At 57.4% G+C, this 24,083-nt stretch overlaps 1 protein-coding gene across 2 annotated transcripts; it reads left to right on the top strand.

Annotated features, from left to right (window-relative positions):
* Positions 1-9,497: 9,497 nt before the first annotated feature.
* On the top strand, positions 9,498-23,130 carry CAPN10 (calpain 10). 2 transcript variants are annotated; one of them, XM_087424595.1, is made up of 12 exons: positions 9,498-9,736; positions 12,106-12,237; positions 13,427-13,623; positions 14,505-14,722; positions 16,324-16,480; positions 17,186-17,352; positions 17,695-17,975; positions 19,003-19,205; positions 19,318-19,573; positions 21,322-21,521; positions 21,757-21,802; positions 22,050-23,130. In XM_087424595.1, exons 1-12 carry the CDS (start codon positions 9,611-9,613, stop codon positions 22,077-22,079), a joined length of 2,013 nt encoding a protein of 670 aa, XP_087280721.1. In that variant the 5' UTR covers positions 9,498-9,610; the 3' UTR covers positions 22,080-23,130. The 2 variants fall into 2 exon arrangements, with proteins under 2 accessions (XP_087280721.1, XP_004427799.2); XM_004427742.3 differs by having other exon boundaries at positions 9,500-9,736; positions 16,339-16,480.
* The last annotated feature ends 953 nt before the right edge of the window (positions 23,131-24,083 follow it).

Genomic DNA, 24,083 nt, shown 5'->3' with positions numbered 1-24,083 from the left:
AGCAGAGGTGAGGGGCGGGCGAGTTGGGTCTTGGGTGATGGAGGTTGAGGGGCTGTGGACATCTGCTAGCACAGGTGCAGGAGAGGCTGTGGCTACAGGGGCGCTCAGAAGAGGGAGTGAGGCCAGGGACTTCACTTAGGGTGTCACCATGAAGGATGGCTAAGCTGTGGGCAGTGGGAGTGATGCAGCCACTGAGTTTACAAAGGGCAGCATCCGGGCTCAGCGCCTCATGTCGCCCACGGGCTCAGGCCACAGGGCAGCGCCACCATTGTTATGGGTCACTGTGCCCATCAGTGCTGCAGGGTCTCATGCCAGGATTATGTGCCCTGGCCCCGAAGTGACACTGGGTAGACCCAGCCACAGGTCTCCAGTCTACAAAAGGGGCCAGAATGTGGGAGGACTGGCAATGGTGGGCCAGCAACCCTGGCGCTTCTGCTTCCAGCCCCCAGGTCACAAATACCCCATTGCCTCTCCTTCCTGCACTCGAGGGAGTGCAGCTCTAGGAGATGGCCTGGTCCCCTCCGGTCGTGGTGTGAGCCCAAGCCCAGGGTCCCAGGTGACCTCCACAAATGAGGTCCGTGTGCCGTCCTTGCACCAGGGCCTAGTGGGGCTCCACTCAACCCAGAGACTTGGCAACTGGAAGGCCAGTCACCCACCCAACAGGGAACAGGGACAGGACTGCAGCAACATCCCTGCGGAAGGGGGAATGCGGGGGCACCAGCAGACCCTGCCCGACAGCAATCCGAGAGCCCTGCCAGGCGGGCACTGCCAGGGACCCCGCCCTGGGAGTGGGCACCCCGTCCAGGGCTCTCTGTGGCCCTCAGGAGGGTCTGTCTTCCTCTCTTCTTGGCCACACCTGAACACAGTGCTGACCAAGAAGCCCTCCTTGGGGGCTGAACTGCATTCTCACCTCTTCCCTGCCAAGGCTGTTTTCAATCTCTAGTCACAAACTTGGAGTCCTGCCCTCTTGGTTCCTTTGGCAGTTCAACTCGCTCACGATGCTGCAGTGGGCCTGCCGCCACGCCCACGGCGCCTTCCTGGGGTGCTGCTTAAATGTGCTCCTCAGCCTGCCCAGCCCCACCCTGCCTGCCTCCCTCGCAACGTGGGAAAGCTCAGAAGCAGCTCCCAGCAGTCATCCCCGGGGAGTGGCACCCACATCCTTGATGTCGTCCTTGCCGCGGCCCGTCCTGGGTCTGCTCTCAGCCCCCTGAGCCCCTGCGTTCCTGGGCCCCGCTGTTCCTTTCCCTTCCAGCTTGCAAACCCAGCATATTTTTTTAGCCCATCTCTTCCTTGTTGTATCTTGCCAGACACAGCCTATGACCAGCACATGCTGCTAGTGTTTCCCAACCTCTTCCACCAGACCTATGGGCTATTTCAGACATCATCTGCCTCGTGAGTCATCACCGCTGAGTTTTACCAAATGTTTTGCCGCTGCATAACCCAGCTTGCCAACATTCCAGCTTCCAGGAGTGGGCCACGGGCAGCCCCCAAGCCAACGGCACGCGGGTCCTGTGTTGTTTTGTTAGAGCAGCACCTCTCTTCTAGGGGCCCATTTCATTACCACACAGTCTGAGTTATGCCCCAGCAACAAACTCTAAAATACCAACATTTTAAACCACCAGGGTTTATTTTTCATTGGGCTGCATGTCCACTTCAGGCCAGCGGTGTTGTGGGGTGGGCTTCCCATCCCTGTGGTTCCTCAGGAACCACACTGACTGACGGAGGAGACATCTCGAAGGTTCCAGGCACCTTGCCAGAGATAAATGAGAGCTGTGGAGGGGCTTACACTGGCGATCAGACACGCTGGAGGCCATGCACCACTTCTGTTCACACTGGCCCTGCACAACCACTCCCACTACGTGCGTGGAAGTCGGGGACGGGGGAGGTTTGCCAACAGCAGTGATGACCACCATGAGCGCTGAGGGCAGAATGTTGGGAAAGAGCCACCATTTCCAGGACAGAGAAGGGAGTAGTCAGGCAGGTAGGAGAGTGGTGTTGATGGAGCCAGGGCGGGGTGTGATGTCCAGAAAGGGGACGGGAGTGGCTACAAGCATCAGATCTGCTGGGGCCAAGGAAGGTGGGGCCCTGATGAGAGAGGGCTTCCGTGAGGCAGGTTGGAGAGCTGAAGCCTGAGGCAAGGGGGTGAAGGAGACAGTGCATTTTCACATAGAGCCAGCAGTGCTCCAAGCCTCCCTCTGGGCCTTCGGGTCCAGGGAAGGGTGTCTGAGTCCCTTGGGCTATGTCCTGTGCAGTCCAGGCTTGTCCCCCAAGTGCTTCTCTCCCATCCCCCACTCTCACTGGGACCTCCTAAGGCCAGGTGCCTTGGGCAGAACCTCAGGGACCTTCAGATTAAAGATAAGGCTCCATCACACACCCACCCACCCAGGAGAGCACCAAGTGAGTCAAAGAGCCAGCATGCTCGACAGACCAGAGCTACATCCAAGGAGGCAGCTGGGGGAGTGGTCAGCAGAGCACTGTACAGCACCTGGAATTAAAATCTCAGCAACATGGGGAAGGGGGATGAACCATCAAATGGGGACAGGCACCTGTGAGACAACCGGGAGTTATGGAAAGAACCAGAGGCCTCGGAAATTTTTTTTAAGGGTAATCATTAAAATAAAAAATGAACACTCAGTCGAATGGTCACAATGAAGACGGGATTCATGGGCTAGAATATCAAGACCAGAGTCAGCAAAGGGATTTAGAAAGGGAAAGTATGCAGAAAGAGTTAAGCAGTAGAATTCACTGAAGACCTGGGGTTGTGGAGAGACAGATAAGGCCACACAAAGAAGTTCAAGTTGATCAAGGCATCCACGCTCTTAACGAGTCCTTCCTTCCATGCCAGGTCCTGCGCTGGCCTTCACCCACCGGGACTCCAGCCTCACTTCTTCGCCTGCCCCTCACCCCTCCTCCCCCATCAGACCCCACCGCCAGGCTGAGCTGCCCGCAGCAGCCACGCCCTGGGCAGCCTACCAACCCATGCACCCATCCACGTGTTTCCCCAACACAGACTGTCCTCTTACTGAGAGGAATCTGATGTCAGCTGTTGAGGATTATTTTTTCACTTTCTCTCTAAGTAATCACCTGGCCAGACCCAGGGAGAACTGAAGCCCAACAGCAGGGAAATGGCCGCTGACCGTGGGCTCAGCAAGGCTGTCCGCAACGCCGCCAGCCCAGCACAGCATCTGGGGGGCTTTTTCATAGGCACAGGGCAGTGTGCTGGGGAGATCACCCACCCAGGCCCAGATAAACATCTCCTTGTTCAAAAATGAATGAGCTGACAGAAAAAGACTCCACAATCTGAATATGACACCCCCGAGGCAGAGAATAAATAGCTCACATCTGAAATACGCTCACCTCAGAGGACTGAGGGCAGCTGTGGAAATTATCTGCACCGTGTTCATTATAAAACTTAAGAACACATGACCATTTTGGAGCAATAGTTAGGGAAAAAAATTCCTATAAGGAGCATGTATTATTTTTATAATGGGGTTAAAAAAAAACCCAAAACTTAATCTAAAACAGCACCCAAAAAGAATCCACTCCTTCTGTCAGTGAGCAGAGTGAACTAGGTCTGCCTGGTTTGGGAATGCTGGCTGTGTCCCACCTACAGCTGTGTGGTGCTGGGCTGCCCCCTCCTCCCTTTGAAGCTTCATTCATAAAATGGGACAGCAGTACCTATCTCTGGGATGTGTGAGGACCATACAAATTCAACGTCTTACCGTGTTTCCAATGAGTTTTGACCCTTCGAGCCCTTAGGGGTGGAACTCACTTCACTTCTCTTGGAGAACTGTGGTGCCAGGAAAGACCAAGATGGTCCCTGTTCCAGCCCTGCCTGGGATGATTCCTTTACCTGGAACCTTCAGGCCAGGGAAGGGGAGAGACCCAAGCTTCCAGATCCCCACTTCCACTTCACCCCAGTGAGATGATCCCATGGAGGAGCATTCCACATTTGTGGCTCTCGCTGACCACGCCCCTCGGCCCAGAACCAGCCATGCACTTTGCATCATTTCTCATTTAATCCTCATGACTGTCCTGGGTCCTCTGTACCACGGGGGTTGTAGGTGAGGAGACAGAAGCTCAGAGAGCGGCCAGGACACCTGACCAGCAGGACCAGGTTTCCAGTAGATTCTTGCTCAGATGACTTCAGAGCACTCTGGGGCCCTGGGCTGCTGCTCTAGATACCTCCTGGATCTGCTGGGGCTCCTGCCATCTCAGTGCTCAGAGGGCATAGTTAGCTCCGGGATGTGTGCACTGGCAGCTGGTCCTACGGGCCCAGGACCTTGCTAAGGTGGCAGACCCCGTGGTTAAGACAGAGCTTGCCTCCCACCTGCCCCAGCCCCTCATGAGAATCTCGGCGAGAAGGCCTTGCTCAGAGGGATATGCACCCCGTTGCCCGCAGGCCCAGGACAATGGGCTTGCTCTCTGGCTGCTGGAGGATGGGGGACAGGCCTGAAACTGCTCTGCATTTCAGACTTGTCAGTGTAACTGAGAACGTGCCTAACCCCAGTCGGCATCCAGGCCTTTTCCTGAACAAAGTCTATTTTCTCACTATGAGTCCCACAAGCTTCCTAGACCGCCTGAGTCTAAAGCCAGTTCTTCCAATTCCACAGGGCCCCCAGGCTGTCTCACTTGGTGCCACTGTCCTGTGGCACCCTCCTTCTTTGTGACTCACATGACTAGTCACCAAGCGCCTTCTAAGAAACTAGATCGTTCTCCACTGCTGGTTCAAAATCTGGTTCCCTCCCACCCCAGCCTCAAAGACCTACTTCTGAGCCCACAGCATAGTGAATAATCTTTTATTTTTTTTATTTTTATTTTTTTGTGAGGAAGATCAGCCCTAAGCTAACATCCATGCTAATCCTCCTCTTTTTGCTGAGGAAGACTGGCCCTGGGCTAACATCCGTGCCCATCTTCCTCCACTTTATATGCGATGCCGCTGCAGCATGGCCTGACAAGCGGTGCGTGGGTGCACGCCCAGGATCCAAACCCAATCGATAGCCACCCAGGATCCGAACCCAATCGATAGCCACGGGGCCAGCCCTCTGAATGATCTTTTACAGTGCAAATGTGCCGTCTGCCTCCACTCTCTTAAAGCCCCAGGTGGTTTGTCACCTCTGACCAGGTCAGAGCCCTGGGCTGGGCCCTCCCTGGAGGGTACTGCCACACCCTCACCACGCTCCTGGGCTCCCAAGCTGTTACTTTCCTGTACAGGTCTCTCTCATCTCACCTCTCAGGGCCCGAGGGGGTCCTAAAATACCTCCACAAATTCTTTGATACTCCTCCACCCAAAAGGTGGAGATTAACACCTCTCCCCTTAAGTGTGGGCTGGACTTAGTGACTCACTTGCAATAAATGGTATGTTGCAGAAACAATGGAGGTGACACCCCAGGTGGGTCATAGAACACACTGCAGCTTCCATGCTCCCTTTCTCTTGGATCACCCCCTGCCACATTGTGAGGACACTCAAGTAGCTTCATGGAGGTCCACCCCACAAGAAATTGGGGCCTCCTGGGAGCTTAGAAGTGGGTCTTCCAGGCCTAGCCAGCCTGCTGACCGACATTTTGACGGCAATCTCCCAGAAGACTCTGAGCCAGAACCACCCACCTGCATCGCTGCCACATTCCTGACCCAGTGTAACCGAGCAAAAAGGGGCTTGTTCTGCCCGCCGAAATCCAGTGTCCATCAAACTGCACAGTCGGTGGTTGAGAAAGGAAAATTTATATGATTAGCTAGCATAATTGGAAGATGGCGGACTAGTGTCCTGAAGAACCATCTTAAAGTCATACAGAACCTTGAGGCAGTTATATAGGGGAAATGGGCAGGGAAAGAGGGGTTTAGGGATGTGGATCATCTGGTGTGATGAACTTCAAGGCACCTAATTATCATTTGTGACGGGTAACAACAGAGTTTTTCTTTCTGGAGGTCATCATGTTCCTGGGGAACTCAGAGAACAAAATTATCCTTATCACAGCTGATAACTAAGCAAGAGTGACAGAACTAGCAGATCATGTATTTTGCAAAAGTGAGAGGTGCTTAATCATCTAGGCTACGTGCAGGCTAGAATGTATTCTCAGAGACTAGTGAGTCAGGGTCACAGTTACAGCATTGCTTCCTTTCCCTAAGATGGCTTCCCTCATGCCAACCTAAGATCTAGCTGTTACAACACAAGATGTGACATCATAAATACCTGTCTTTTTAAGTTGCTAAGTTTTGGGGCAATTTCTTACACAGTAGTAGGTAATCAATACTGGGTCTCTGCATTATGTCTGTAATACTGAAGCAAAAGACCCAACTCAAAATTACTAAAACTGCATCTCTTATCTCCTATGACCAGTCAGTCCCAAGGTGGGCGACTCTAAGACCGACCAATTCAGGGGCTCTGCAACATCACCAGAGACCCAGGCTCTTTCTCTTTCTGCTCTGGATTCTCGGCATATTGGCCTTTGTCCTCTGGTTTGTCCCCTTGTGATCACAAGCTTACTGCAGCAGTTGCTGGTCCACATGCCCACATGCTGACCTCCAAAGGCTGGCTGCAAGAGAACCCCCCAGCCTCCTGCTTTTTGTGGATAGGGGGAAAGTTCCCCAGTGGACCTCAGCCGACTGCTTCTTGTGCCCCATTGCCTGGAACTGGGGCACATATCCCTTTCTAAAACTTCTGACTTTGGAGCTAGGAGAAGTCCAGACTCCCCAGATGACTTCAGCTGCAGCAAATAAACAGAATCAAAACCAGGGATCTCGTGAGGGAGGCAGGAGCGGCTGTGTGGGGATCCTAGGGAATGTGGCAGTCTGCGAACCCAGGGTGAGCCCTCGCCCAGTACACCTCCTTCTTTCTCTACCAGCTAGTGCCGCTGTCCCTTCACCTGGGGCGCCTCAGCTCTCCCCTCCCCACCTCCACCTAATTCTGGGTGGTTTGTGGGCAGGACACTGGTTTCCAATCTCTGCATCCCCATAAGAAAGCAGTGCTTGGCACAGAGAAGTGCCTGGTTACTGCCCACTCAACAAACGGAGGAGAGATGTGGGGGTTCAGAACAGAGCCCACCTGGCTGGGAAGTCAGGGAACATCCCTGGAAAAACAAAGGCATCATCCAGGCAGAACAAGCGTGAGCAAAGCCATGGAGCACAAGGACTCCAGAGCGGTGATAACTGAGGCGCGGGGGGCACAAATGATTGGGGTGGAGGGAGGACAGGCAGAGTTCAGATTCCACAGGGCCTGGAGCACTCACAGGCTTGGGAAAGGAAGCAGGTAGGTATGTGTTGTATATAGTCCAATGATCGGCTGCAGTGGGGTCAGTGGGTAGACCACTCCTGCCTGAGGGCTAGGAGAAAGCTGGCCTTCATCCTCCCGTAACCCTCAAACAGCACTGTGACGGGAGGTGGTGTTCCCTCCTTACAGGCAGGTCCTGAGACTCAGACTTCCAGTAACTGCCTCAGTCCCGGGGCCTGCAGCTACGGAGGCTGGGGTCATGAACCAGCTGCCTCCAGAATACCTTCCTGTCCCACCACCCTAGGCTGCTTCCAACTCCTCCTGGCACCCCAGGAGCCAGAGGCCCCACTCTGTGCTGGGCTGGGGGCAGGCCCAGGAGGGAGAGGGGTCTGTACTCCTAATTGGCTGAGGGAGCATCTCTGCACCCCCAGAGTGGGGGATGGGACCACAGGGCATATGGGGTAGGGGTGGCACAGGAGGAGCTATGCCAGGCAGGCGAACAGGAGAGCTGCTCTAATGCCATCTCAGTGTTGGTGAGCACATCCCTGCAGGCCTGGGCTGCTGCCTACCCAGCACCAGCTTCTCCTGGCCCCTTCTCTGGGCATGGGCCCAACCCTGGACACTGAAGTGTCCACAGGAAGCTGCCTGCTTTCCAGAGCTTGCAAGCCTGGGTGGGTGGGACAGCAAAGGCCCCCACTTAGAGTCCAGCTCCTGGGCAGGCCCCAGCCCCGCTGCTAACCCATATGTGTTACCTGGGGCAGACCAGTTGTCCAGCACCCCAGGGCAGGGAAGACATTTGTCTCTTACTCCTTCAGGACCCTGTGTGAAGCAGAGCCCAGGCCCTTCCTGATTCCTTTCAGCTGCAGTGCAGCCTCCAGTGTGCCGAGGAGTCAGAAACATCTTCCGGCAGAGCTAGCACCATGGGGGTGCTGAATGGTCACCACGTCAGCCCTGGCATCCCAGAGACAGGAATTGGGCTATGTTGGTTACTCCCTCTTCTAGGATCTCAGCAGACATGAGCACCCAAACTAGGGGGCTGAGGCCTGGTGGGGTCAAGATAGCACAAGATAATGCCACTACTAGCAGCCGTTACTCATGCAGACCCTGCCCGGTCTCTCAGAGGGAGTAGATGAAGCTGTCACAGAAACCTGGCTCCTGAGCAAGCAGAATGTCAGGGGCAGGGCTCTTGGATCAGACTCAGTTTCCCTTCCAGCAGGCGGGACTTTTTGGATCTGACTGCCCTTCATATCTGGAGGCTGGGTAGAAGCAGCCCAGGGATGCAAAACCTGAGAAGCCCTAATAGATGGCAGAAAGCTGTCCTAGAAGGGTTGGGGCCCCGTTCTCCTCCCCTGCCTGACCACAGTGAAGCAGGCGTGGAGGGGCAGGCAGAGAACAAGCCTCTGGCTGGCCGCCTTCCTTCCTGGGAATGGGAATGGGGAAGGACATGTCCTGGAGCAAGAGTGAATTCTTGAGCAGGTCCCGAAACCACTGTCCTCACCGAGCCGCGGCACTGAGCGGCCACGAGCTATAACCGCACGTCCAGCAGGGCAGGGTCCAGCCTACCAGGACCAGATGCCCGGCCACCTGGGGACCAGGAGGATGCCGCAGCGTCATCCCACGCCCCGCTCAGGACCCAGCACGTCCGATACCAGACAGCCTGGAGATAGCTCCCAGGCCCGGGAAAGCCCTCCCCCGGCCGTCTCCTCCCCCAGGACCCAGGACACTACCACAACCGCCCGAATACCATGCTGGCTCCGGAAGGCTCACGACGCCCCTTCCCAAGCAACTCCCATTGGCTCCTCCCACACCAGGCGGCCGGGCTTGCCGCGCGCCGGAAGGAGAGGCGCATGCTGGGAGGCAGCGCTGCATGTTGAAACTTGTAGTCCGCAACCCGACCTCGGCAGAGGCGGCCTGTCAGTTCCTTCAACCCCAAAAGCCCGCGAGTCCAAGCGACCCGACGCCCTGGCCCGAGGCACCTCGGCCCGAGGACAAGACGCCAGCGACCTTCCAGTATGAGCCTCGGTTCGGAAGCAGAGTTGCAGCCGGGTCGACGGCACTGCCTCGCGATAGCAGAGCTCGGGAGCCACGCCCCTTGGGGCGGGGAATCCGGCCCGACTTCCCAACCCTCGTGTGCGATTGGGCCGTTCTGTCACGTGACTCGGATCACCGCGTCTGGTTGGCTGCAGCCTGGGACCCTCCCCCGGCGGTTACCGGGGCGACAGAGCTGGCGGCGCGCGGGCCGGGTCTTTACTGCCAGTACCGTGAGGCTAGAGGGCCCGGCCGGGCGGGGGAGCGTCGGGCAGGCCAGGGACGCGGGCCCACCTGCCCTCCCTCCGGGCTGCGCGCCCCTCGGCCGCGCTCGGCGCCGGGGCGCGGGCTGCATGGGAGCCCCGGGCGCTCAAGATGCGGGCGCCGGCCAGGGAGCTCTTCCGGGACGCCTCTTTCCCCGCCTCGGACTCCTCGCTGTTCTCCAGCTTCTCCACGCCGCTGGCCCAGTTCCGGGAGGACATCACTTGGAGGCGTCCCCAGGTGGGGCGCGAGCCGGGTCTTTAGACGCTGCTTCCTGCCCGGGTGCGAGCGCGGGGACCGAGCCAGAGCGGCGGGAGGGGGGCCGGGTCAGCCGGGACTGGGCATTTGGTCAGCAGGGTCTGCTGCCGCCGTCCTCAGGAGTGGGTCCCAGGCTCCCAACCCTAGTTGTAGCTCCCTCTCAAGCCCACTCAGGATGTGCTGGACCCCGAGCTCGTGGCCCCCACCTGTGAGAGCTCCATTCAGGAGAGTCGAGGCAGAGCAAGGGGGGCATTTGAACAGACACACACCAGCCCCACTTCCTTTCCTCTGCTCTAAGGGCGTGTAATCAGACTTGGCTTCTAGTCTGCATGGCTTTTCTGTCCACGAGCGGTCCACCATGTTCCGTTTTTTGTGTTTGCTTGTGTCTACTGCTCACGGGCAGTGAGGTCCTCTCACGTTCTTCTGGAAGGGCCAGGCTGAGCCTACGAGGCAAAGCCGTTGTGCTCTGCAAATTTCCGTTCCGGGCTTTGTGCACCTGTATTTTCAGATGTAAGCACTTTAAGGTGGCAGCTTAAAGGGATGCTCTGGCCTAGTGCCATGTTGATATCTTTAGAAATGGTGTATCTACTGAATAAGACTGCCCAAGGAACAAGCCTGCCCTCTCTGAGTGTACGCAGTCTTAGTGGAGATGTCTGCACGGCCACCAGCCCTTGAACAGAGCCAGAACTGCTTGGTTCTGGCGAGTGAGATGCTCTCTTTGGGACACACTGAGAGGGCCTGTTTGACACGGGCAAAGTATGAGGAGCCAGTGGAATTTGGTAAAAACTGGATTTTAGGTGCAATGAGAGGCCATGAGAGGGTTTTTGGTAGAGGAGTGATTTAATTGGATTTGTGTTTAAGAAGCTCACTCTTACTGCCAGTTGGAAATGGATTTTCGGGGCAAGAATGCAAGTGGCCATTGCGGTGGTCCTGGAGAAAGATGAAGGGGCTCAAGTTAGTGTGACAAGGGTTAGGATGGGTCCCTGGAGTGGATGGAGGTGAGGAATACTTTGGCGGGGGGATTGATAGGTCTTAGCGACCAATTGGAAGTAGAGGATGAGGATAAAGGAGGGATCAAGAATGACTCCTAGATTTCCAGCCTGAGCAACTAGGTGGTTTGATGTGTTGGGGAAAACTGGGAGGTGGGGAGAGCTAGGGATGGGAATCTAGGGTTGGGTGTTGCTCAGAGCTGTCGGTGGGCAGGTGGATATGAGAGTTGGGAGCTCAGGAAGATCTGGGCTAGAGGCTTGATCTGGGAATTGGGAGCGTAGTGGATGGCTTACAGTCCAGGGCATGGAAGAGGAACCCGGGAGGAAGTATGCGTAGAGAAGAAGAGAGGGCTTGGATCTGAGTGGGCTCGAACAGGTGCCCTGGCAGGTAGACTTGAGAAGCAGAAGGCAGTGAAGTGAAAGGATAGCCAGGGGCACATAGAATCATGGAAGCCAAGAGAGGACTGCTGGGGACAGGGGACAGTCATTCTTCTGATGTTGCCTAGTGTTGGGAAGGACAAGGATAGAGACATGCCCGTGGGATTTGACAGCACAGAAGTATCATTGGTAAAAGTGATGTTGGGGGCATGATTGGCTCAGAAGCTAGAGGGGCCCATGTTGAAAGTGAGCTGGAGGAAGGACATGGGGAGGCAGATCTTTCAAGAAATTTGTCAGTGAAAGGAAGTCGAGAGGGGAAATCTTGTGCCGAGGGACAATATCTTAGAGAAGATGGGAGATTCTCTCTCATGCCTTATGCGGATGGGATTCTGCCTGTGGAGGTGGGAGATGGAGGGGGTCCTGGGAGGAATCCAGACTCTGAAGGCAGGAGAGGGGGTCAGGTCAGGTGGCTTCTGATGAGGCATCAGGCGAAGTCTTCAGCTCAGAGGTGTGTGGGCAAGGGAGGCGTGGAAGTTTTGAGAAGAGAGGAAGAAAGGGGAATGTATAAACTAGTCTGGAGTAAGGGAAATTGAGCCTTTTAGAGAAACAGTAGGATTTCCAGTAGTACAGAGGACCCATTTGAGATTTGCCATTTTGAATTTTAAAGAGAAACCATTTTCTAGACCAACATTTAGCAGTTTCGAGAAGAGGGATGGTAGGATTCATCCAGAGTTAGGGGTTTTACCAATTAAGGAAAGTGGACAGAGGCAGGGACCCCAGAATCTAAGCTGGACAGAGTGATCCAGAGCCGGGAGGGGCTGACGGATAGTGGCTGCAAGAAACCAGCTGCTTCTCCTCCCTTCCTAGGCAGTGTGGATGACCAGAAATCTCCTCCCCAGCGACTGTCACCTAAATCCTGTGTTCTTACTTTTAAAGACTAGTCATCAAGCATGATGTAACTCTGTACTATTTTCATAATTTCAGGAAATTTGTGCCACGCCCCGGCTGTTTCCAGATAACCCACAGGAAGGACAGGTGAAGCAAGGCCTGCTGGGGGACTGCTGGTTCCTGTGCGCCTGCGCTGCCCTGCAGAAGAGCCGCCACCTCCTGGACCAGGTGTCTGTGACACTGCAGATTTCTCTTCTGCTCTTGTCTTCCTGTCTTCCGAACACAGGAAGGAAGCGGGCGGCCAGGCAGCTGAACCTCTCGTTCTGTGGGACTCAGCCTCAGCTGCCCAGAGTGGTTAGTGGAGAGAGAGAGCTGGGCTGTTAGGCTGTAGGCACTCTGAGGCACAGATGCAGTGCCCCCTCTCCTGCAGGGGTCCACTGGGGGTGCTTCCTGCCCTGCTCTGCTGTCTCCTGAGCCCTGGGTTCCCCTGTAGTCAGAGGCATGCATTTGAAATACAAAGACAAACGTGCCAGCCTAGACTAGGAAGGGTCTGCTGAGGGATCCTAGGCCCCTGCTTTGGAATAAGTTTCCTTAGCTAGTTGATTTTTTTTTTACAGATTTTGAATATAAATTGGTGAAACGTGATTAAAACTGTTTCTGATGCTAGGCAGTTGCCACAGGCATAGAAGGCCTGCTCAGATTCCTTCCCCAGGAGCGTTCACGGCTTTCTGTTTGACTTGTTGCTAGGTGTTACTGACTAATGCAACAACACTGACAGTGCTGACCCCGTTCAGAGCTCCTCCTGTGTCCCCAGGCCCCCAGCTCAGAACATCGCAGTCTCTGGCTTTCATCCTCACAGGCCTTGCCAACTTTGACCCTTTTTTACAAATGAGGGCACTAAAACGATTGTCGTCGTGTTTCCAGCTAGTGAGTGGCAGATCCAGGACCAAACGAGTCCGTCTAGGTGGAAAGCCCGCACCGTCCCTCCACGTTGGGTCAGAACAGCAGACCCAGCAGTGAGCACATTGGCTCCAGGCGCTGGCAGAGCTCCGGAGGCAGCCAGCTCTGTCAAGAATTGGGTCACTCGTGCCTGTAGAAGTCCCGTTGGCTTTAGATTCAGGTCAAGTGCTTATTTGGGACATTAGGACATAGTGGTTGACTTTAAGCTTTTGGAGACACTTGGCTCCCTCAGTGTGGTCCTACAGTATTTATTGAAAGGTCTGTTGCTTTTCTGTCCAGTGATCGGGTTTTCCGTGAGCACGGACATCTAGGTGTGCAGTAAGGTACACTCCTTTGCGGAACTGCAGGGTGCAGAGGAATGGCTCGGCCACCGTCACGCTCTGGTTAGGACGCTTGGGAAGCACCGCACGATGTTTGTCTCTCATGGTCTCCTTTTGCCTTTCCCCGTGCGCGGTAGGTCATTCCTCCAGGACAGCCGGGCTGGCTCGACCAGACGTACCGTGGCTCCTTCACCTGTCGAATTTGGCAGTTTGGACGCTGGGTGGAGGTGACCATAGATGACCGTCTGCCTTGTCTTGCAGGGAGACTCTGCTTCTCCCGGTGCCAGAGAGAGGATGTGTTCTGGCTTCCCTTGCTGGAGAAGGTCTATGCCAAGTACGCACGCTAGAGTCTGGAGGGGCCGGGCTGGGCTGGGGGCCACGGCCGTGCTTTGCTGCCCCCAAGAAGCACATCTCCACTCTCCCTGGGCTTCAGCGCCCTTGTTGGTTCTAGGGTCAGGCGGCCAGTCCTGGGGTGGGCTTGACTGTCCAGAGACAGAAACTGAGACTTGGCTGTGCCCACTCCCTCTTCCCTGCCCTCATTTCAAGGTCAGGCATGAAGCTCTCACTTCCAGAAAGAGGATTCTCCTTTCTCCTTCCTCAAAGCCCAGCAGGAAAGATGTTTCCATCTATTTCTTTTTACCGTTAGGGACAGGTGGCCTCTTTGCAAGTCGTTGGGGAGCAGTGAGGCCACCTAGGTGTCAGTACTGTTTCCCTTGGTCCTGGCTGACCGTGGCCCTCCCCAGATCTGAATTGAAGAACTCCCCTCTTAGAGTACATTGATCGTCTTGCCAAAAAAGGCTGCACTGATAGGCAGGCCTTTGCGCAGAGGAAGTGAGGAGAGCCTGCTGGTGAGGTCTGTGTGAGTGAGTCCCTGCATCTGATGGCCGGTCGGGCTGTGGGGTTTGCTCCTGAGAGATAGAGGAGTTCACAGCCTCTGTGCCCCATACCCCTCACGCTTGTGTGGCCCCTGGAGGCAGGAGAGGTTCTGCATGTGGGTGGAGGCAGCAGGGTGCTGCCGGGACCCTGTGCATTAGAGCAAATGAAGGCAGGAGTGTGTCTGGACTCGGTGGGAGGTAAAGAGAGGGGAGTAAAGAGAAGCGATCGAAGCGGTGGGTGAGAAGATGATTTTGGGGTGTCATAGACCATGGGGATAGAAAAGAGGCAGGGAGCCACGCCCCAATGCCAGAGTTCACTCGCTTGTGGTTGTCTCCCTAGGGTCTATGGGTCCTATGAGCACCTGTGGGCAGGGCAGGTGGCGGATGCCCTGGTGGACCTAACTGGTGGCCTGGCAGAAAGGTGGAACCTGAAGGATTTGGCAAGAACCAGTGACCAACAGGACAGGCCTGGGGGATCAGAACACAGGACTTGTCAGCAGCTGCTCAGCCTGAAGGACCGGTGTCTGATAAGCTGCTCCGTGCTCAGCCCTAGAGCAGGTAAGGCGGGAGGCGGTGTGGGGGCCTGCACACCTGCGCCCTCGAGGCCTCCTGTAGGCACACAGGAACTTTTATTGTAGAGAGCAGGGCATTTGTCCTTCAGAGCTGGTGTCTGGGTGTGTGACCTTCCCCTGCGGTCCCTGCTTCTCCAGAGGAAAGTGTCCCTTTTTCCTTTGACCAGGACTTGCCACTCGAGCAAGACAGGAGCCTGTGTTGTGGTAACTGCCATGTGGAGACGGTCTAGGAGGTGGGAGGTGGCACCATCTCTGGCCTGGCTGGTCACCTGGCAAAATCAACAATCAGGTTTTCATTTTAGTAATAGATACGCTTGTTAAAGAAAGGTTGTTGAAAGAAAAAAAACATTCAAACATAACCACTTGACTTTTTAGTGCACTTTCTCAGTGTTTTTTCATGAACACATGTATGTTTTACATTTTCTATTATAGACCATTTTCTATGTTGTTACCCAAACTTTGTCAACATCTTATTTCATTAGTAGGTCTGCCATAGTTTTCTTAATCCTTCCCTTAATGTTGGATGTTTAAGGGTTTTCCAATTTGATGCTATTATAAATAACATCACAGTGAACATCTTTATGCATAATAGTTTTCATTTTTAGGATTATTTTCATAATGGGATTTTTGGTCCAAGAATATGAACATTGAAATAAACTGACACATGTTGACAGTTACGCTGCCCCAGCACGTGTGTGAAAGTTGGCACGGGCCTGCTCTGGGTTCCCCACAGGCAGACCCTGGGACAGGGTTCACGGCACATTTGGGGGGTGAGGGGAGCCCACAGAGAGCCATGCGGCCTCAGAGCCTCCCCAGAGGTGAGGGGCTGGCCTATTTCACATCAGCTGCCCCCAGGGTGGGGCCGGGCGAATTCTTGGCACTTCAGGCTTTGGAGAAACCCTCAGAGAAAGAGCTGGGCTGCTGGTGGGCCCCTGGAGCCCCTGGAGTGGCCGGGCAGGAGTGGAGCTACAAGGCTGTCCTAAATAAAGCTCTTCAAGACATTCCCAGAGATCTTTTCTCCTCTCTGGACCCCTGTCCCTCCTCCCCAGGTGGGGTGCCAGTCTCTATCTGTGTCTGTTTGTGCCAAGGTCTCTGGCCACGTGTAGTGATTTCCCCTCTGGGCCTCCAGTCCTCCCATTGGGGTCTGGTCAGACACTGCCCAACCGTCTGCCTCCCCCACCGGCCTTGCCAAAGGAGGTTTCCCTTGTTCTTGGTGGTCACTGACCCGTCAGTGACAGTGCTGTAGCAGCACATGTGAGGACCGGCCCTGCTCCAGGCCTCCTATGCTGCCATGTGGGCCGGCCATCCTCCCTCGTCCTTCCAGGTAAGGACCGAGGCCCAGAGGTGGGAATGACTTGCCAGGCCTGGTGGCAACTGAGCCAGTCAAGACCCACGTCCTTTGCTATGGCTCTACACTGACGAAGGCCACTCGTGAGCAGACTTGCCCAGAGCAGTTGGGAAAGGAGCTGCTGGTGGTCCGTGGGGTCGGGTGCCTGTGCGGCCACAGTCAGGTGGGCTGGAGCATCTCCTGGGGAAGGAGACTGACCTCTCTGTCTGCTCAGCTTGGGGACTCCTTGCCCGTGACAGCTGTTCTTCGCCCAGGTGCCAGGGAGCTGGGGGAGTTTCATGCCTTCATTGTCTCGGATCTGCGAGAACTCCAGGGTCGGGCCGGTCAGAGTGTCCTGCTGCTGCGGATCCAGAACCCCTGGGGCCGGCGGTGCTGGCAGGGGCCCTGGAGAGAGGGGTGAGTACGGGCAAAGGCTGTACTGTGGATCAGCACCACGCCACCGTTGGTGGGGAAAGGGTGTGAAGCCTTGAGTGGCAGCCAGGAGCCATTGCTACCGTGTGTGCCTGCTTGTGCCATGGTCATTTCTGGTGGTCAGGACAGTGCTTGGTTGGTCTCCAGCAAAGCCCACCTGGCGCCTGCTTGTGGGCTGCCGTGTTCTCTGTTTGGCCCCAGACAGCCCTGGAGCCTGGGGTCCTCTCTTGAGGGTGCCCACGGAATGGTAGATACCCAGTCAGGCTGTGGGTGACAGGGCCCTATGAGATGCCTGCGCCATGGTGCTTAGCCCCACTTTACGACCCCTCACTGGCACTGGGGACCTGGACTGAACGAGGGTGCTGAGACAACTCCCCTTAGCTGGGCCCCAGATTAGTGACCCGACACTTCCTCCCGAGTCCACCAGAGGTGATAGGGCAAACGTCCTTCGTTCTCCTGCTCAGCCCTGGTGAGGCACCCGTCTGAGGGAAGAAGGGGGGCTCTGGAGGCGGATGGTCCAGTCATGGAGCCCCTGTGAGCGTGGGAAGGGGGCCGTGGAGCCAGGCCATCAAGGGGCTGGCAGGGCCACAGGGCTCTCGGAACCCCGTCAGGTCCCCTCCCGCCCCACTCCTCAGGTAGTGCTGTCAGCTCTTAGCTGAGATGCCTCCGCTGAAGTGAATTTCCTTTCAGGGGCGAAGGGTGGAGCCGAGTGGACCCAGCAGATGAGGCCGAGCTGCTGTCCCAGCTCCAGGAGGGGGAGTTCTGGGTGGAGGAGGAGGAGTTCCTCCGGGAGTTTGATGAAGTCACCGTTGGCTACCCCGTCACCGAGGCCGGCCACCTGCAGAGCCTCTACTCAGGTAACGGGCCCTGAGCAGGGGGCATTCCCTGGGGCAGGCTTTCGTGGGGGGGCATCAGCTCTAGTGGACTTGGACTTGGCCTTCTGGAGTCAGAGGGCTGAGCAGGCGTCGGCCCCCACTGTGGCAGCTCCTGGGCACAGCCCTGCCCCAGGCCCCATTTTGCTCTTCTTCAGTACAGGGAGATTGTCCCATCTCCTCCTGTCCCAGGCAGCTTGAGGTGGTGGGAGACAGGGCCTGTGGAGGGTTCTGGCTTTCTGTGGCTGTTGCTGGTGTTAGCGAGGCTGGCCAAGAGCCACCGTGGGTGCCCGTTCCCGAGCTGACGTGTGGCATTTCTTGCCCTAGAGAAGGTACTGTGTCACACTCAGGAGCTGCCCGGGGCCTGGGTCAAGGGGCAGTCGGCAGGAGGCTGCCGGAACAACAGCGGCTTTCCCAGCAACCCCAAGTTCTGGCTGCGGGTCTCAGAGCCGAGTGAGGTGTACGTTGCTGTCCTGCAGAGGCCCAGGAGGCACACGGCAGACTGGGCAGGCCGGGCCCGGGCTCTGGCAGGGGCCGGCTGTACCTCGTGGAGCCCAGAGAGCTTCCCAGGCAAGGACTACCAGGCTGTGGGACTGCATATCTGGAAGGTAACTCCCCCCAGGCCTGGCTTCCTGCTCAGTGGGGTGCGAGGATGGGGACATGGAAGCCCTGGGAGGTCTGAGTCCCAGGAGCTGTGGTGCCGGGACACTCGTCACCGCCAAGAGCCCCACGTGCCCCCACCTCCCCAGGTTGTCCCGTGGAGTCAGGCGCCTGCTGGTGCTCCCACAGACCCAACTGTGATCTGAGTCCACAGGACTCGGCTCCCTCCCGCCCTGCCCGGAGTGTGTCTGCTGGCCAAAGGGTCAAAAAAAAAACAGCCGGTGACAGCCTGCAGGAGGGACCGGGGCCTGTGGGCTCTTGGCTGTGCTCTTTTCTGTGAGCAGGGGTCTTAGGACCACTGCTGAAGAGCCAGCCCAGGGCCAGAGCCCAACTCTGCCACTTCCCATGTGACCTCAAGAGGTCACTTCCCCTTCCCTGCCTCCCCAAGTCCCCTCCCTACAAAATGGGGATGGTAATGTTCTGATCCCCGGGGATTGTCCAAGGATCAGGCTGTGGCACCGATTCAGACACCTAGACACCTGTCCTGCTCTCCTGAGGGAACAGGGGCGTGGCTGGCACGGGGATGTGCTGCCTGTGTGCTTGCCCAGCTGGTGGTCTTTAATCTTGTATGTCCTGACGAGGTCTCACAACCCGCGTCACACTGTTCCCTGTCCCTTTGTGGGTGTGGCCTCTGTTATGTTCCTTTCCTATTGCAGAAGAAGTGGCCACAAGCCTGTTGTCCTGCAGCCCCCAGCTTGTATAGCCGGGTGCCTTTTGGGGCACAGCTCTGTCTAGATTTGTCTGTTTTCCCCCAGAGCAGCAGGACTTGCAGGCTCACATCTGGGACAGAGCCACTGACCCAAGGGCTAAGTGACCGCCCCGGTTCGTGGGCATTTCCAGCCAGGCCCTACGAGGCAGGGAGGGACCACAGGCCTGGCTGCCTTCACCTGGTAACTGTTGGAGGAGAGGCCCTTCTGCTGGGAGCAGGGGCTGGCAGGTCCCAGCTACACTCGCTTGCAAGCCTCCTCTCCGCAGGTGGAGAAGCGACGAGTCAGCCTGCCCAGGGTCCTGTCTGCACCACCTGTGGCTGGCACCGTGTGCCATGCGTACGACCGGGAGGTCCACCTGCGCTGTGAGCTCTCCTCAGGCTACTACCTGGCTGTCCCCAGCACCTTCCTGAAGGACGTGCCAGGGCAGTTCCTGCTCCGGGTCTTCTCTAGCGGGAGAGTCTCCCTCAGGTGAGGGGCAAGCAGGGCCCGGTCATTTCCTCAGGGTGTGTATCTGTGCCTGTGACCCAGGCGGCCCGGAACATGCTGCCAGCCGCCCTCCTGTGCTTGTCTTTCCTGTCAGTGCCATCAAGCCGGCAGCAAAGAGCCCTGCCCCTGGGGAGGCCCTGCCCGCTGGGGAGTGGGAGACCGTGCGACTTCAGGGCTCATGGAGAATCGGCCAGACGGCGGGGGGCAGCAGGAACTTTGCCTCCTACCCCACCAACCCCTGCTTCCCCTTCTCGGTCTCTGAGGGCACGGGCCCCCGCTGTGTCCGAATCACTCTACACCAGCACTGCCGGAACAGCAAGTACCACCCCATCGGCTTCCACATCTTCCAGGCAAGCTCCTCACGTTCCTGGGGGCGGTGGGACTGTGAGCCAGGCCAAGCAGGACAGGGCGAGGGGTGGGTGAGGGAAGGGCCCCTCAGAGGATCTGTGTCTATGGCAGATGGCTGGGTGTGACACAGAAGCCCGGACTCGGTCGTTTGGGCATGTGGGCCAAGCTGGCTGATCACGTGCAAGACTCATTTCTAGGTTTCATAAAGTCTCTAATTCACTGGGGGTCACAGGTCACCTCAGGCAGCCCCTTGTCCACTCTCCTTGGCTCAAAACAGCTGTGTCCCGAGGTCAGTTCTCCCCAGAACCGCTCCTCCCACCCAGGAGACCTGATGGCATGCACCATGGAGTGGTTGTGCACCAGGAGCTGCCCCAAAGCCACCTGAACCCCGCCCTTCCCCAGTGCCCCATACTGCTGAGGCCACTGCTCCGGGAGTGGGTGCCGGCTGTGAGCCAGGAGGAAGGATGGTGTGGGCTCCTGGGGAGGAGCAGAGGAGGGAGGGAGGAGAGCCCCTGCTCACTAAGGTATCCAGAGGCCTGACAGACAGACATTCTGCCCAGTGGTGCTGCCCAGAGGATTTTCAGATCAGGAAGAAAAGACAAAGCCAGATGGGTAAGGGGCTGTAAGGGAGCCCCAAGGTCACCTTACCTGCAGGTGAGGCCGCAGTGGGCTCAGCAGTGCAGGCAGGACCTGAATCCCAGGCAGGTGGAAGGGAAGAGGTGGCTTCCAGGAACTCGGGCTGCAGAGTGTGGCGGTTATCCCTACTTTTAGCCTAGAACGGAGTATGAGTCCGGGGGACCTGGCAGCAGCGGAGTGCTGCCTCCAGGTGGCCGGTGGGGACTGGGGCGCTCTCACTCCCTGGTTGCTAGGTTGTGTAGATGCAAAGGAAGGTCCGTACATCAGAAATGCCACCAGAGTGCCTTCCTTGCCTTCATTCTGCTCTCCTTCTTACCCACAATGCTCAGACTCGCTTAGCAGACCTGTAGTTGCACAACGGGGAGAGGTGACATGCTAGAGGTCAGAGGTCACAGGCCTGGATCCCATGGAGATGATGCCGCTCCCCTGCCCACATGCAGATGTGCTGGTTCTGGGGACCCCACTTCAAGACAGGCTTGGTGAACTGGCAGGTGCCCTGAGGAGGGCATGGGCCAGGAGTATGACCTGGAGCTGTGTCCCAGGATCTGTCGTGGGGGTGGGCACACTTAGCCTGGAGTACAGGTGATTTGAGGGGGAGCGTAGGATTTTCTCTGATTGAGAAGGTTCTGTACCCTTGGGCGGGCGGAGCCATTCAGCTCCTGGAGAGCTCAAGGCACACCCTGGGGCCTTGCCCTACCCCAGGCTGCCTGCCAGTGCCGGGTCCCATCAGATGACTCTCAGGACGGGGCCCTGGGCACTGGTGAGTCTGGTGGTCCCCCAGACGTGGGCACCTGACGGGGCTGCCTGGCCCCCAGCAGGGCCTCTTGGCAACAGTGGTGGGGCCTCGGTGAGTGGCGAGTCCAGCTTTCCTGGTTCTTCCTCCTTGGAAAAGGGGGCGTGTGTGACACGGGAGGGCCTGGGGCTGGCCACAAGATCCAAGCAGATTGCACCAGGCTCTTCATGACCTGGGGCGTCCCCCCAGCAGGGGCTGCTTCTGGCCTGGGAAAGGGAGTTTGCCCTGAGGCTGAGGAAGAAGAGCATACCTTGGCGGCCGCAGGAAACTCAACCTGCCCCATGGGCAGGCCTACCAAGTCTGAGCGCAGGTCTCCCCCAGGTTCCGGTGGATGGTGGGAGCCAGGGTGCACCCTCCCTGCTGCTCCAGGAGCCTCTGCTGAGCTGTGTGCCACATTGCTACGCCCAGGAAGTGAGCCGGCTCTGCCACCTGTCTGTTGGGACCTACAGGATTGTGCCCTCCACCTACCTGCCAGACACAGAGGGGGACTTCACGGTGACCATAGCCACCAGGATAGACAGGTGGGGCTTGGGGCCATGGAGGGGGCTGCGGTCCTCAGTATCTTAGTCCCTCCTGCCTGCCCCGTGCCCAGTTCTTACCTGTCCTGGCAGAGACCACAGGCAGACACGCATGCCTTGGGACTCTTCCTTGCCTGTCCGCCTGTGGGAGGAGAGTGCGTGATGGGCTGGGCATGTGGTTGCCCTCTGAGTGTGCAGGGAGGGCCAGGAGGGCTGACCATGGTGCTCTCTCCCACAGGCAGTCCATTCACAGCCAGGAAATGCTGGGGCAGCTCCTCCAGGAGGTATGTTTGCGGCCGGGGAGGGGCCGGCCCAGCTTGCTCTGTCTTGGGCTGCCTGGTGCCCTGGGACATGAGGCAGCTTTGTCTCTTCCCATGAGAGCCACTGAGCAGAGCTTCTAAGGGGCTGAGAAGCTGGGGCTGCGGTCACAGCCCCTGGCCGTGCCGGTGGGCGCAGGAGGAGGGCAGGCCTTCCTTCCCCCCACCGTCCAGGGCAGCCGCTGCTCAGACCTCACCGTCTCTCCTCTCGCAGGCCTCCTTTATGGCGGTGATGAAAACCTAACTGGATGGCCCTGTGTGTCAGCTCGGGTGATGGGGGCTCCGAGGGGACCCCCGGTGGCCCACGACATCCTTGCACAGTGCTGCCAGTGCTGTGGCGGCTGGTCCTGAGCTGGGCAGCTGCACCTGCCTGGGGGACCGGGTGAAGAGCCCCCGTCCTGGAGAGGCAGCCCTGGAGTCGAGCAGGTGCTGCAGGAGGGGCAAGAACACCTCAGTGGGGCCTCTTTGTCCCACAGAGCTTCCCAGAGACCCTCCACCTCGTCTCTCCTGGCTCCACAGAGAGGCCTTAGGGCAGGCAAGAGCATACCTCAAGAAGTCTTGTTTAGAACTATTTACCTGAGACGTTTCTAGGATGTAACTTTGTAAATACGCGGGAGCACTTAGCAGCCTGCACATGTCTTCTGTCAAGTAGCCGGTGGCTGAATCAGCTCTCAGTGAGGGAGCGGGAGGGCTCTCCGCCCTGCTGGGTGGGTGCTGCTGAGACTATGGATGACCACAGCCTCTGGAAGGGGGACCAGGTGGCCTGTGAGGTGGCAGTGCTGGTTTGGAGGAGGAGCTGGCAGGTGGCGAGCAGAAAAGTTGAGAGAGTTGAGGAGGAGGAGTGGGCGCACAAGGCACGCCCCAGGACAGGAGCAGGAGAGAGCCAGCCCAGAAGCAGATTGGTGCCTCCCCCCCACCCATGCTGGGCCCACCTCCCCTGGCTGCCTTCCAATTGTCTGGTACACCCGCCAAATGGGCTTCCCAGGTATGGAGAAACCCCTGCGGCCTCGTGCTTCTTTCTGGTAGGAGGTGCCAGATGCAGTCATATGCTCTTGACTTGGAAGGGGATGTCCCTGTAGGCCTCTGACCCCTGGACCCCTGGACCCCTAACCATTTCCGATGCAACAGGCCCCAATCTTGGCCTGGTTTGTCTCCTGCCACTTCTTGGTCCTCCGACTCAATCATCACCACGTCGTCGACGTAATCTGGGGCGTCTAGCCAGTTGGGTCACTTTATCCTCTATTGTGACAGAGGTTCTTGGAAAAAAACTGCCAGTGCCTTTTATCCGTTCCACACGCATGTGAGCTGTTTCTGATCTTTCCTGACTTATTCCATCATGGCAGCACACCTGTACTTGCGGCCTCAGTGATCTGGACCGGAGCTGCCCCTCAGCATGCAGTCGTCCTCCAGGAACCCCCTGGGGCCACACTGAATCACATCGAGATGTGATGGGAGCACCACGCCTGCATCCTCAGAGCCCTGAGAGTGGTCTTAATCTCTGAGCTCCCTCGCAGTACCATTTTTTCATTTGCTGTCTGGGTGGGGGTGATAGTTACAGTCTCCCACTTGGCTTTCCCAACTGTGATATCTCTGACCCCAGTGAGGGTGTAGGTCATCCTCTTGTGTCAATCCCCGTTATATGCGTGGAGATCAGGAAGTGACCCTGTGGGCCCACTGTGAGCCGGTCCTGGCAAAGCTCCATTATTAACTGCCTCTCACGTGTCCCACCCTGACAGGGCCCATGAGGACACTCCCGGGTCGGTGTCAGCTCAAGACCTGTGTGCCCAGTGGTTCTCAGATGTCTGGACATCCCTCTCCCTCTCCTGGTGCACAGCCACCAAGTAGAGAGCTGTAGTCACACTGGGGGTGGGGGGCATCCGGGGGGGTCTCTGTCATGAGCACTTGCTGTGGGGAAGGGTCCCTCCTCTTGGGGCCCAGCCACCTCTTCAGTCGGTGGGTCCCAGGCCTGGCTCTCTCCACCAGAGCTTCTTTGCGAGTGCCCCAAGGCCTTCTCACACCTGGTCTCCGGCCACCTGGGCTCCGGCACCCTTGGAGGCCCTCTTTGTCCTATATCTCAAACTCACAGTGTGCAGGGCCCGCCGGCACATCCGCTTCCCCAGGCACCTTCCAGCTCAACACCGGAGCAAATTTAGCAATTAGTTGGGACAGAACTGCCACCTTTGCCAGGGGCCACCGTCTCCCTGCCACCGGAGACAGGTCCTCGTTGCCAGTGGGCAGTGAGTGACCA

This window comes from Ceratotherium simum, chromosome 37 (genome assembly GCF_057802395.1).
Source record: "Ceratotherium simum simum isolate JZ-2026a chromosome 37, ASM5780239v1, whole genome shotgun sequence".
NCBI lineage: Eukaryota > Metazoa > Chordata > Mammalia > Perissodactyla > Rhinocerotidae > Ceratotherium > Ceratotherium simum.
Note: the sequence above shows the minus strand (reverse complement) of the source record. Positions and strands in the feature narration are given on the sequence as shown.